At 39.4% G+C, this 14,777-nt stretch overlaps 1 protein-coding gene across 1 annotated transcript; it reads right to left on the reverse strand.

The window, feature by feature from the left end:
- Positions 1–160: 160 nt before the first annotated feature.
- cdc25b (cell division cycle 25B) lies at positions 161–13,850 on the reverse strand. The gene is made up of 15 exons (XM_052151202.1): positions 13,326–13,850; positions 13,010–13,092; positions 12,787–12,838; positions 10,383–10,424; positions 10,271–10,304; positions 10,044–10,154; positions 9,375–9,488; positions 9,161–9,292; positions 8,984–9,067; positions 8,673–8,861; positions 8,003–8,089; positions 7,851–7,913; positions 7,605–7,703; positions 7,275–7,520; positions 161–1,323 (listed from the first exon to the last, which is right to left on the reverse strand). Exons 1-15 carry the CDS (start codon positions 13,538–13,540, stop codon positions 1,183–1,185), a joined length of 1,692 nt encoding a protein of 563 aa, XP_052007162.1. The 5' UTR covers positions 13,541–13,850; the 3' UTR covers positions 161–1,182.
- Between the last annotated feature and the right edge of the window lie 927 nt (positions 13,851–14,777).

Here is a 14,777-nt window from a genome sequence, read left to right on the forward strand (position 1 = left end):
GGGAATGGCTGGGAAACTGTTGGCCACTCCCCTGTGAAACATCTTTGGAACGTGAGTGAATGTGTGCAAGAACACGTGCTGGTGCTTGGCTAACCACAGTCAAGGTCCCTGCATGACCGGTATTTTTGAAAACAAGCGACTCATCCTCTTTAGCAAACAAATGACTCCAAGACATTGTTGAGCTATTACCCACATTCAAACTTAAAATTTTATTCAGGAATTCATAAACCAGCCTTTCAGTCACAGGACCAATAAAACAAAATCAGGTAGCAAAAATTACAAAACACACACTCTTGCATGGGAGATACGGTTATAATTCAACTAGTCAAATTGGTTTAAAATGTACAAATAATGATCTTGTCTCAGAAAATTTTGGTGAACATTTGAGTGGTCAACACTTGCTGACCAGCAGCTAACATCAGGTTGAGTTAAAGCGGTCAGTCAAGTCAACAGTTTATTTAAAAAAAAATAAAAAAAGGGGATGGTGGGACAGTCACATCAAATGGCATGGAAAGGCATAATCCTGTTTGCTCTTAAAAAAATAAAAATCTTGCATCTTGTAAAATCCTTATCAAACACGCAGGGGTAAATATCATGTGATTTGTTATCGGTTATAGGAAACTGTACATAATAGAAAAGACACTCCGGAAACGACCTTAAAAGGAAACTTTTATAATTGTAGTAATTATCCTGATGTAAATGCAGTTATAATCAATTGGCACCTCACCAGATGTGAGAGGGGGCCTGAAGGTATAACAGCACTTTCACCACAATTGGGAAAAAATGAAAAATAAAGTTAAATTAGTAAATGACAAAGACTTAGTACAGTGGACCAAAATAATAGGGGATTAAAATGATTAAAAGTACTCGTGTATGAAAAGTATGTATGCATGGCAATGACATTTAGCTGTGAGCTTCTAAGGACATCAGGGTGGTAGTGAATGATGGCAGTTTTAGAGGGTTGTGACCAGACCAATGGGAGGCCTACCATGTGGAAATACATAGTAGCCTGTAAAACCTGCTTTACGTTGTGGCAGTAAAACAATACCAAGACCAGAAAACTGACAACCGTCTCAAAGCAAATCCCACAAAACACCTCTTCAAGTCCTACCCTGTCTAATGTTTGAGGGCAGTGTGAGCAAATAAAAGGCAGTAAAATAATGGAGTGGGAGTGTACGAGTCTTAAAGATTCTTGAGACGGCTGTACATGTCTCTCTTGCTACGTTCTCCAGCCCAGGTGCGGCTTTTAAGGCGGAACTTCCTCAGATCTTCTTTGTAGTCTTCATGATGCATTGGCCTATAAGCCTCAGGATCACACACCGACTGCAGGCAAAAACAAACGTTCAATCACAAGCTTGAAAACAAAACAAATAAATTAGTAATAAAGACTAAACATGCAGGAATCAAAAGAATGATTTCTTTGTAAGCCCTAGTTCTCACCCAGGATGCTATTGGTTTCACAGATGTACTCGTAATTTTAATCCTGTCTAAATCCAACACATCAGTGAACACACCTTCGGGGCAGTTATGTGGATGAATCTACATACATCTTTGTGCTTATTCCTCCTATTGGCTGAAGTTTGTTTTAAAGATTACACTGCATGCCAGTTATTAGGTGTAGTGAGTATTCTGATCTTATAATTTCCATGCACATTTTCCAACTCAAAACCATATAAACTTGAAAGCATATTGGATTCAATCATTTTCAGGTGGCATGTATTTGAGTAATGAGGGAGGGTGTGGCGAAAGTGACTAACACCTTATATCATGGTGTCCATAATAATTAGGCTGCTTGATTACCTCAAAAATGTGCAAAGTGTGCATAATAATAAAGCACCTTAATTACAAAATAAAATTAAATAGATTTAACCGACACTGAAAAGATAAATATTGTTAAATGCCTTTCAGGTGGATGAAACACTCATGAAATAGCTAAACTACGGAGGCGTGACCACCGGATTGGCAAATATTTTTTTGCGAATAGTCAACTGGGGCACAAAAAAAAAAAAAAAGGGTGCAAATTAACTGCAAAAGACTTAATTAAACTGAAGCTACCAAGAACCAATCATCTTCCAATGCTACCATATTCCAGAACTGCAACCTACCTGGAGTGTCCAGAAGTACAAGGTGTCAAGTGCTCAGACACATGGCCATGGTCAATAAAGCTGAAACACGACCATCACTGAATATATTCACAAGTTGAAGTGTCAAGATTGGGCAAAGAAATTAATGACAGATTTTTCACAGGATTTATGGACAGATGAAATGAGTGACTCTTGATGGACTAGATGGATGGGCCCGTGGCTGGATCACTAATGAACACGGCACCACATCAGAGTCAGGTACCTGCAAGGTGGAGGGGTACTGGTATGGGCTGCTATTATTAAGGAAGAGATAGTTGGACTGAGTTGAAGATGGACTGAAACGCAACTCAAATCTACTGCCAGTTTCTGGAAAGTACTTTCTTCAAGCAGTGGTACAGGAAGTCCTCAGCATTCAAGAAGGCCATGATCTTCATGCAGGACAATGCTCCATCACATGCATCCAAGTACTCCACTGCTTGGCTAGCAAGCAAGGGCCTCAAAGATGCCCAAATAATGACCTAGCCCCCTTCCTCACCTGACTTAAATCCTGAGAACGTGTGGGCCCTTCTCAAATGTGAGATTTACAGTGAGGGAAGACTATACACATCTTTGAACAGCATTTGGGAGGCTGTGGTTGCTTCTTAAGTGCAAGTTGATCGTGAACGGATCAAGAAACTGACAGAATCCATGGATGGAAGGCTCATGGCATTCACTGAATATTTTTGTAAGGCCAAAATGTTTATTTAATTGTCATGTTACTTATTTGTTACACCTACTCAAAGTTGGGAGAAATTAATTTTTTGTATTCTCAATTTTTGGTTTCATTTAGCTGCCTAATAATTGTGCACACTAATAGTTGCATAATAATTGTGCAGACTTATAAATCCCCCTGACGCCCGTTTCACACATACTCCGTTTGCAGTGCGTATACAGTACAGGAGCAGCGCAACCTATAGTGCTTTCACACATGCTGCGTTTGCAGTGCGTATACAGTACAGGAGCAGCGCAACCTATAGTGCTTTCACACATGCTGCGTTTGCAGTGCGCTACTGATCCGCAGTTTCTATGTGCCACACAATCAAAAATGTCTAAGTAATTTTGATTTTAAATCCAAACGTTAACTTTGACATTAAGATATTGAAACAGTATGAAAATTAATTGTAATCATTGTGATTCTTTGTTTTACATGTAGTTCGAGTTGTTGACAGAAGAAAAGCTATCGCGCTATATCTGTTGCTAATAAGGAGAAGAATGAGACTCATTTGGGTTCACCATCTTTTTTTAGGGTAAAAAAAAAAAAGCATATATGATGGCATTTTGCAAATTTTGGGACTATAATCATACTTTTGTTTTTCTTGACCCTGTAATTTAGTAACTGTAGAACACATTAACTGTAATTATGCGCATGATGAAATTACAGTTTCTTGTCAAGCCAGGTCTATTTTAATGTGAACAATGCGCTGCCACTTTAATTTAGTGTGGTGCAGCACAGCAAAAATAGACTGTGTGGAACAGATCGCTGCACTGCTGTATACGCACCGCAACTGGAATGGATATACGGACTGAATCCGCGTGCAGTGTAAAAGCTCTAACCTGTTAACATGGGTACGGATAAAATAAATAAAATACGCACCGCATATGGAGTATGTGTGAAACGGGCGTGAGAAAGATAACTCCCTTTTTCTTTGTTAAACAAACAGGTTTGAGGTTAAATAAAATTTTGTATTGACTGCGAGCATTGTTAGTTCAACAATAAAATTAATCCTGAGGAATACAATTTGCCTAATTGGGCAGGCAGTGTATTTTCTGTTGGGTAATTCGGGCTCACAAAATTTATGAAGTACCAGACTTGAGCAATCCAATGGCAAAGTTGTCACAGGGGTTCTAGTAGGCTGACATGGACAGAGAGTTTAGAGGGAGCGACGCCAGCTGGCGCTGTCATGCGTGGGGTTAATGTTCACATTTTTCTTTTTTTCCCCCCTGTTTGTTTGGTTCGGGTTGAAGTTTGGAATGTGGTCATTATAATTTTATTTTGACAATCAATTTTTTTCCAACGTCATGGAAAAATGTCCAATGTTAATGAATGGATTGTCCCCCTCCACATGGAATTTGAATGGGTTGGGGCACCCCATAAAAAGGAAGGTTATTTCTTTTCTTCAAATGCAAGAAATATGATGTAGTGTTTCTTCAAGAAAAGCATCTTTCCCAACAGGGAGCAGAAAAATTTGGGAAGATATGGGGTGGGCATATTTTCTTTCATTAGAGCTCCCTAAACTGACAAATGTTTCTTGATTCTGAGATAACCTTGGAGCTTGACAAGGTAATTAAGGTCTTGCCTACAGGCAAGGCTCCGGGGCCAGATGGCTTTGCCGCAGAATTTAGATCTTATGCTACATAACTGGCTTCACTTTTGTTAGAAGTTTATAGGGAATCATTAAAGAATGGAAATCTTCCACAAATCATGACACAAGCCAGGATCAGTCTGATTCTTAAGGACAAAAGAGTTACCGTCCAATTTCCCTGATCCAGTTAATATTATCAAATTTTGGCTAACCAATTAAGTAATGACAACTCTTCAGGTGGGGTTTACTTGGGGGCCACAGCTCTTCTGATAACATCAGGTGTCTAATTAATATCATGTGGTCACATTAAGATCATGTGGTCACATTAAGATCATGTGGTCACTGGCGAATGAGCAGTCTCCGGTTGCTGCATCTCACTTGACGCTAAAAAAAGCGTTTGATATGATAGAATGGGATTATTTTAAGATTTTGGAAATACTTTTATTGAATGGATCAAGCTACTTTATAGACACCCGGTAGCAGCGGTACAAACTGGATTAATTTCAGATTATTTTACTCTGGTTAGGGGCACCCCGCAGGAACCATTAACTGCCACGATAAGGGAAGAAAAGACGATTTTCCAGGGGTGATGGCGGGAGGTGTGGTGCATAAGTGTGGATCTTTACGCAGATGATATTTTATTATTCATCTTCGACCCCACTAGATCTATGCCTTGCCTCCACAGAATCATTCATTCCTTTTCCAAGTTCTCAGGATACAGAGTTAATTGGTCTAAATCCAAAGCTTTGGCTCTAACTGCGTACTCCCCAGTAACAGTTTTTCAGCCGGGTGCTTTCCAGTGGCCCCAACAGAGCATTAAATATTTGGAAATTTATTCCCAGCAAATGTGTGATTTAGTTAAAGTAAATTTTGGCCCCTTAATTAAAAGGTTTCAGTGATGTGGGCAGGTGTGCTTAATTACATTTATCTATGATTGGGGAGGTTAATGTTATTAAAATGAATTGTATACCACACTACCTGCTACAATCTCTCCCTTTAGATGTTCCCCTCTCTTACTTAAAGCAGTTTGATAACATAGCGGAAGTACTTAATCTGAAATGGTAAACATCCCAAATTGTATTTCAATAAGTTACATAGGCCAGTTGACAAAGGTGGGTTAGGCCTACCACAGATTTTGTTTCATTATGCATTGTCTCAGACATTTGGCTCATTGGTCGCTTCCACCTGAGAGAACCCCTCCCTAGTTTGGTATTGAACAGGATGTTCTTGTCCCCATTTTGCCATTGCAAATCCTTTCCATTAACCCTTTCTAGCCGGAGCGTTCCAATTTGGGAACAATTATTCCCATGGTTCCGGTCTCAATATCTTCGCAGTCCAATCACCGATTTTATTTCTGAAAACAGCCAGATACTCATGACAATATAAGCTAAAGGCACATGATTGTTTAAGTGGTTATTGGGTGTGAATAATAAAGCTGGGGAGGTATCGATATTCACGCAAGCTTCCCTTTGCAAACACTAAAGCCTGTAGTCCCCCCTTCGTCATCACTCCACACAGCCCATCTTCCTATATTTGAAGAGTCCTCGAAGATATGTTGGCTATGCTATTAGAAAAGTAGGACTGAAAATAAAACTAAAGTAGCCGGAATGTAATAGCAAAAGACTTCGCTTGATTCGCGATAGGAACGGTTTTCAGTCTTGGCACTCAGCGGAGTGTGACCAGTTTCGCAAAGAGGCCTAGGCTGGGCTGCGTTTATTGGTGTTGTTCTCCCCCTCCCCTCTTTTCTCTCCACAGATATTGCTGTTGTTGGGCATTTATGAACACATTCGGTTCCTGCACTCTTTATTATAAAATGTATTAACTGTAGAAAGTTTTTGTTTTACTGTGTAATTTGTGTGCAATTTAATATTCAAATTAAATGGTGTGTGTTTTATAGAACACAAAATGTAAATGTCAGCGTTTGGGACCTTCAATTTCAGATGCAATCTCAATTTATTATTACAGGTGCTCAAAAGGAGTATTTAAAGGGTGGTCATGTGAAATGTATCTTAACATTTAGAATGTTTGTTTTATACAGTTTTCCCACTAATCACTAGAATGGTCCATAATCTAAACAATAGATTATATGGTTGAATTATATGGTATTAAAATGGTTGAAAATGCAGTTGTCTGATGAAGTATGGTGGCCGGAGAAGATTTTTGTAAAGATTGCTGTGTGGAATCTTACTGATAAAGTATGATTAGCCTTAAATGATCATTTGAAAGCCCTAGTTCTTCTCTTCAAAATGGCATATAGAGTTCAGGTGTGTGATGTTCTAAGAATATAATATGAATTTGGTTACGAATACCATATTCTGGCACAGAATGGAATTTTCAGAATTCTGGGATTTTGTGGACTAGGATTCTAAAAAAAAAAACCAAACATTAAGTCTACATCTAGAGATTCAAGGGAGTGTTTGATGCAATTTAAGATTTTGCATAGATTATACTTGAAAACCATCTAGATTGTAGACTTTGTTACTATGCTGGTGACGCCATTTAGAAGATGGGGACATAACCCATGTTTTTTGGGGATGTGTTAAGAGCCAAGAATTATGGTTGAGGGTACAGAAATGTGCATGAGACGATTGGACACCATTTTAATTTTACCCCAGACTATGCATTTTAGATGGAGCGGTCATAGCCACTTAAAGTTGGGTCCTAGCGAGGGTTATGGTTAGAAGACAAATTATTCTTAGGGGTGGTAGACAGTTTTCAGTGGAGGAAAATGGTGTTTCAGTGTGGATGAGGTGCGTAAAGCAAAATAAATGCGTTTTGAAACAAAAACAAAATAATATTAGGGTGAACATGGCCTTAAATGACGTGCTGTGAAAACACTCGTACACACCTTGTGAAGTGGGAAAAACTCTTTGTAGCCTCCTTTCAGGATGTAGAGTTCAGGGTAATGGAGGTTGGGATACTCATTCAGAACCCGATCTCTCTCTCGAACGTAGCGGCACATGCGTGGACCACGCTCCGAAGAAAATTCACAGTGGAACACCAGCAGGACACGCTTCCCAGAACTTTCTGGGAGAATAGGATGCTGTAAAAAGTAGTCTTCAATTTGATCCTCCTGATGAAGGTTAAGGGCACCCTGATGACAAAACACAGTCAATTTGACTTACACAAACAACATGCAACGGCAAGGATGACAATTCATTGCAAGTAACAGGCTCACCTTAATATGGCCACCCTCATACTCGTATGGATAGCGGCAATCAATAACGAACAGCCTTTCCACCAGATCACTATACTGACCATTCATTGCTTGAACCATCTGTTAAACACAGAAATACATGTTATGGACTTAATTGGACTGCACTGACACACTGAACTGACATTGCTTGCACACCAGATGTGTCCAATGCATTGTTTGTTTTGCTTTTTAAATGTACGTGCCTGTTCTTAATGTGTGCAAACTTACAATCTCTGGAGTGATGTATTTCAACTCTTGGTGTTTTCCATCTACCGTGGGCAGAGCTGGAGGCTTCAAAAAGACACAAATGCACTCTTTAAAACATTGATTTAGGGCAGAATTTTATGTAGACATAAAAATGAAGCCTGGTTCATAATCACCTTGGTGAAATCTCCAATCACATTGCTGGGATCTGTATCCAACAGTCTCTCAATCTGTGAGTGATTAAACGACTTTGACCTTTGAACCTGTAAGAGTAAGGATTCAAAGTTAGGTCTCAGATTCTGGCTGCAAATGGGTAGGTTTGGCAATGTTCCGAATGGAATAGCTTACTGCATTCGGAACACAGATTCACCCACTGAAAACTTAATTAGAAAAACTATGGTCCTAAAAAAGTGCTAGACGTGGTCTTCTGCTGTTGTAGCCCATCCAGCAAAAGCTTCGATGTGTTGTGCATTCTGAGATGCTACTCTGCTCACTACAATTTTGCAGTGGTTATCAGTTACTGTGTGAGTTCCTATGGAATAATTCTCCATTGACCACTCTAATAAACAAGCCGTTAAGTCCACAGAAATGCAGCTCACTGGATGGTTTTGTTTTTGGCACCATTCTGAGTAAATCTCCAAAGAACCAACAAGCATGCCATGGTCAAAATCACTGGGGGGTGATGTGAACATTACTGAAGCTCCTGACCCATATCTGCATGACTTTATGCACTGCTGCCACACAGTAGGCTGGTTAGACAAATCACATGTAGTAAGTGTACAGGTCTCCTAATTAAGTGCTCAGTGTTTCCTATTTTTTGTTTTGTTTTCCCCACTGTGGTCTGACCTGATGTGACATGGCATCCTCCTGCTCCGCAGGAGAGACTTGAGTCCCTGCCAGGCTCCGTCTCCTCTTCACTCTGATAGGTGTGTTCTCATCTTGCGGCCTGTCGGGTCTCTTTAGTGGGACACGCCCTCCTGGGCTGGGCATAGAAGGAGATCGGAACAACCCACGTGGACGACAGCGAATTACAGGCTAAGGGCAAGAAAGTGGATTTTATCATGTCCATTACCAGCTTAACTAAATCAAACCAACTAAATCAACCCAATGAGACAAACAAGAACTTGCTATGCTTGAGCAAAAAAAATAAAACCTACCGAATCAGTAAAGTCCATGATTTGTTTGGCCACCAGAGGAGCTGTGAGAAGACTATCCATTCCAAAAGGAACATCAGAGTCATTCTATGCAAATGACACATTGGGAGGTTATTTAACAAACGATCAATGCAAATGTGAATAAAACAAAAGGCTGTAGCCAGAGACAAAGATTCGAACCTCCATGTCATCAAGCCCCTCCAAGAAGCCATCATCGTCATCATCAGGGACACAGGAGAGAGAGGGACGTCGCAGTATGAAGGGACTGCTCTCATCAGAAGAGTCGAACTGAAGGGATGATGGTGGGGAAAGCTGGAAGAAAATAATTTTTTTATATTGACATCACAATTAAAACATGAAAGACCAACGTGCTTTTTACAAGCTTGTGTTGTACCATTAGTGCAGGAGCAGAGTTTGGTCTGCAGGCGAATGCCTCCTTGGCCCCACCAGTAGAGCGCATACGACAGCGAGATGCAGGTATGGAAGGCTTTTTGAACTCAAAATTCTCCTGTAAAACAAGAGACTGGATCAAACTAGGCATAAGACATAGTATGCCAAAAATTAAGGTTCACACACCTTGACCACTGATTTTCTAAAAATCACTTCATACTGCATGAGCAACAGTAGTACCAAGGATTCTTCTATTGGATGAAATATTTTAAAACTAAAATTTTTTTTATTGACTATAGAATTTTCCTATAAAGTATTTCCACACTTTTTGACCAAAGAATTTCCATGACTGTTACAGTTTTTGCAGCATAATGATTTAAGAATGATTTGTTAACTGATTCACTGTAAAGAATTGTCTCAAAAGAACAAAATCGCTCAAGTCAATTCTCACTAATAGTTTCACTCCACACAAAAATATGTCCAGCGTCTTAAATATTTTAGAGGAGAGAGCAACTACAAAAATGTACTATATCCATTACATTATTTCCAAAACGATCATTATTATTCTTTTACTTTTTCAGCCCTGTGAAAAATATTATAATAAAATCCCCAAGTCCATAATTTCAGAGAAACCTTGACTGAAAAAAAATAAAATAAAAACCAAGACACACACCTCAGCCTGATTCTCTTTGTTGCCACTGCCATGTGTGCGAGTCCATACTCCATAACGGGACGGATCACATTCTTTATTCTTCAGATTGGGACTGTGACCCAATAACTGCAACTATGGAAAGAAAATCAGAGTTCTGTTTATTTCCATGGCAAAATAGCCAAAATTCTGAATATCCCTTATTAATGCAGCAGTATAAAATTTATAAAAGTCTAAAAGAACCAACTTACTGGTAAAGAATTTATCCTTCGGATGGGCATTTTCCTAAAGAAAAAAGTCAGAGTCAATACAACAGATTTTAGCAACAGAATGCCTTCTGATTTGTAATGCATGACCACTTACTCATTTACTGCTCTTGATGCATCCAGCATGGCCCTTTCAAAACTGTGAAAATGAAAACTCTGTTAGACGCAACTGCAACAGTTCTCAGTGCACACAAAGTACCCTCCCACCCAAAACAGAACACTACTCACAGACGGCTATTCAATCTCATTTATGTCTCAGCCTAGGCCCCTCACAAGTCTATATTTAAAAAGAATACACCACGATGCCCACCTGTATGCTAAACAGCCTCAAGCAGCTCTGAGGAATGGGGGGGCATTATTTGGTTGGGAGGGCATCTTCTAATTTACTATATGCCCACACAACATTTACCCCCTCTGCAAGGCTCTTTTGTTGGGAGAAGGGAGCAGGGGGAGAGAGTGAATGGTGGTTTGGAGGGGGAGGTGGTAAGGAGCGTGTCTCTTTCATAGCAAAGGGAAAGGGGGGTTTCACGACTACACATTCATAGTACCGTTCTACTCGGATGCTCCTCACAGGGCATAAAAGTGTGCCACTGCATTCACCCAGCCCCCTTCAGCAACATGCCACAGAACACACACACACACTGATGTGTGAGGAACCCAAACAGCTGTAGGTCTGGCTGCAGATGAATGGATTCCCATTGACACCAAATGGCTAGGAAATGAACACTGTTCCTTTTACATATGGTGCAGATATCCGCAAAATGCCAGAAAGCAGAACTCAAAGGAGCATTTTTAAGATGGATCACTGAGCTTTAAAAGGGATGGTTCACCTAAAAATTTAAATACTACCATTTTCAGCCTGTTGATTCAAACATGTATGACTATCTTCCATGCAAGAGCCCCGATGACCATTTACTTTCATTGTATGCAAAATGTTAAATTGTAAGTTAATGGTGCAATTGTTGAGGCAAACATACACATTTCTTGACTTGCTGCGACTGAGTCACAAACTCAATTCCAATTTGTTTTGATCATTAATTGGGATATAATTCAGTTCTAACATCCATTTTGCTTACAAATGAAAGAATCTCACAGCAAACGCTTTAAATCATAAAAGGGAACCTTCTGACTGTATATTCTAATATAAACAGTAAGGTGCAAAAATCTTAGGAACTTGTGAATATGTTGCATAGTGAGAATGTCTTCAATAATATCAGTTTACATTGATCAATTAATGTCAAGCAAAGTCCAATAAATAAATAAATAAATATATATATATAAAAAGCTAAATCAATATTCTGTATACACCTTTGCCTTAAAACACCACCAATTCTCCTAGGTACAACAGAACGCAGGTTTTCTTTGTTGGCAGATAGGATGTGTCAAGCTTCTTGGAGAATTTACCACAGTTCTTCAATCTATTTAGGCGGTCTCAATTGCTTTTGTCTCTTCATGTAATCCCAGAATGACGGTGTTCAGTGGGGGACTCTATGGGGGCAATGCTATTTGTTGCAAGGCTCACTGTTGTTATATTCTATTTGCAAAAGGAAAGTTTAGGAGTCTAAAATGTATATTTCCTATTTACACAGTGAAAGCTGAAGCTATAAAATAATAATCTTAAGAAAAATGTTTTTGTGAACATATGGGTCTGTAACAACACGAGTGCAAGGAAATGACAAATGAAAATTTTGAAAACAATATTTTAGAGGCTTTATCCAAAGTTAAAAAGTTTAAGGGATAGTTCACCCAAAAATGAAAATTCTCATAATTTATTCACCCTCATGCAATCACAGATGTGTATGACTTTCTTCTACTGAACACACAGATTTTTTTTGAAGAATATCCCAGGCATATAAAATGCACGTGAATGGGGAGCAAAACTTTGAATCTCCAATGTGCACTTAGATGCTGCATAAAGAATCAGCTTCCTGTGGTTAAATCAATATTTTCGGAAGAGATTCAATCAGTATTTGGTGTGAAAAATGTAACCATTTTCACTGTAAATCTTGACATCAGTAAACAGTAAAAAGGAGTTATATTTTGGTCTGTTCTCACAAAACCAGTTGGATTTAATCAGAACACATGGATTAAACCACTGGAGTCATATGGATTAATTCTATGCCATGTTTATGTACTTTTTTGAGCTTCACAATTTTGGTCACCATTCACATGCATTGTATGGAGCTGAAATATTCATTTGTGTTCTGCAGAATAAAGCCATCCACATTTGTGATGACATGAGGGTGAGAAAATGAGCATTTACATTTTTGGGCAAACTATTCCTTTTCAATAAACTGACTAATGTGAATTTGTCAAAAACAGACACTGCTGTGATTTGTGATGCAAGCCAAGCAAAAAGCAAATGCCAGTCTAATCAGCAGAAAACCAAGACTCTGGGCATATGCACAGACCTTGTAACTGCAGGGATTAAATTTATAATCCTCAAACAAAGCTCCCTCACGTGTCAGAAATGATGATCAATAGGCAGGAAAACTACTCACTTCTGCTCGGCATCCAGAGAGTCCAAAGGGCTGGGGAAATCCAGGCCAAGACCTGTGTAGAGGGGGATGAGTACACAGGTAAACCACCTACATGATACAGCAGCCCTACGAACATTTATGCAGATCGCATTCCAGTACGATTACATGTCACACCTCACACTGAAGCGAAAGCTGCAGTATAAAGTGCTTACAGGACAATAAATGCCGGTTTCCCCAAGCTAACCTGCATCAGAAGAGGCATCAGATGCGAAGGAAGGGATCTTCAGGAGGGGCAGGTTTTTCTTCCGCTTTGGCGTTTCACATTGACTGCATCACAATGTCAACAACACGTTTAGAAAATTAGAATATACTAAATGCCAACTATTATACCACACCATAAACACTATTATTACATAAAACATTTTCCTTGTTTTACAAGGGCAATAAAATGTAATCTACTTCGATCATTTACAGGAAGTTGCTCTGCAACGAAGAAATTCTGTGGTTGACATTTTTCCACTCGTTTTGTAGATAAAAAAAAAAAAAAATGAATCACTCACCCTTCAAGAACAACATTATTCATGTTTAGAGCCAGATTAGTCACTGGAGACAGCACTGCCATGGGTTCGGGGGAGGCTAGGCTCTGCATGCAGGGGGAGCTCCACGTCCCGAGCTCGGGCAGGGAGAGAATGTGAGGTCTGAGGACTGATCCGGGCCCGGTGCTGTGTAGGTCATTTACAGGGCTGATATCGCCTCGAACTGAATCAAATTCCATTGTCGAAGTCACAAAAACCGCCAATTCGTTGTTGAAAATACGGATCCAGTCAGACACGGTAAAGACGACAACGGCTTAAGTCAAGTAAGCTAAGGAGCACACAGCACCCAGGGCAGGAGCTTCAATTGGTCGAATTTAGGGTTGAAAGAAACAACTTGCAAAATGGCATAATAGCGACCCTTCGATGATCCAGATTAGATAAACGACGGAGAATTCTTTGTTTTAAAAGCCCATCTTCCTTGAACTTTGTTGTCAGAGAGCTGCCGATTCGATTGCACTCTCTCTGACCTTTCTTAACACTGCTGCGGAAGAGAATGCTGAATGTAGCTTTTATTTATGTTCAAAACATGCAGTCCACAAGCGGCAATCTATGTAGCCAATGAGAAGCGCCGTTACATCCGATTCCTCCAATAAGATGCGCTTCCTCTTTTTTCAGCATTGTCCTCGAAGGTAAAAGAAGGCGTTCCCTGAAATGACAGACGAATCTGATGTCCAATTAAATTTAAGATGACAACAGCACTACCAAGAATTCGTCCAATGGTGTTTGTCTTATACATGCTGGGCGGGACAACGACATTAATACGTGGAGAGAGCAAGAATTTTCCCGCGGAGCATTTCAAGCTGTGGCTTGGTAACGCCCTTATATACAAGACAGCCAATCATATGCCAGCGTCCTGGTCTGGAACGGACCATTTAAATCGCCTGGACAGGGAATTAAACATTTATAAAACGTTTATAAAATGTGTTATATTTGGTATATTTGTGCTGATACTTGGCTATTGTCATATTAAATGTATTTATCTAGCCAATATATGCAATTAAGAATAGTAGGCATTGAGTGTTTAAAATTAGCATAATGATAAAAGATAAAGGCATTTTTTTTATTAATGAAGTATTAACTTTATGTTGAACTAGCAACATTATTAAACCCAGTTTTCACACAATAAAAAACTTGTATTGTTATACAGTGACAAGACTTGGTTTAACATAATATGTGCACATGTTACAAAATAAAAAGGGAAGAATGTGAACACTTTTATCGATTATAGTAAATAAAGTGGCATGTTATTCCCCCAAATATGAATATGACAGCATGTCAAGATGATTAAGTTGCTTCCCAGATAGCACATGTGCATCTCCAAGATCAGAAGACTTCAAAAGATAGTTCGAACTGCTGAGAGGGTTATTGGTGCTCCCCTAACCACCCTGCTAGAACTATACACATCCAGAGTGATGA

The sequence above is a fragment of the Xyrauchen texanus genome, chromosome 20, assembly GCF_025860055.1.
Source record: "Xyrauchen texanus isolate HMW12.3.18 chromosome 20, RBS_HiC_50CHRs, whole genome shotgun sequence".
Taxonomy (NCBI): domain Eukaryota; kingdom Metazoa; phylum Chordata; class Actinopteri; order Cypriniformes; family Catostomidae; genus Xyrauchen; species Xyrauchen texanus.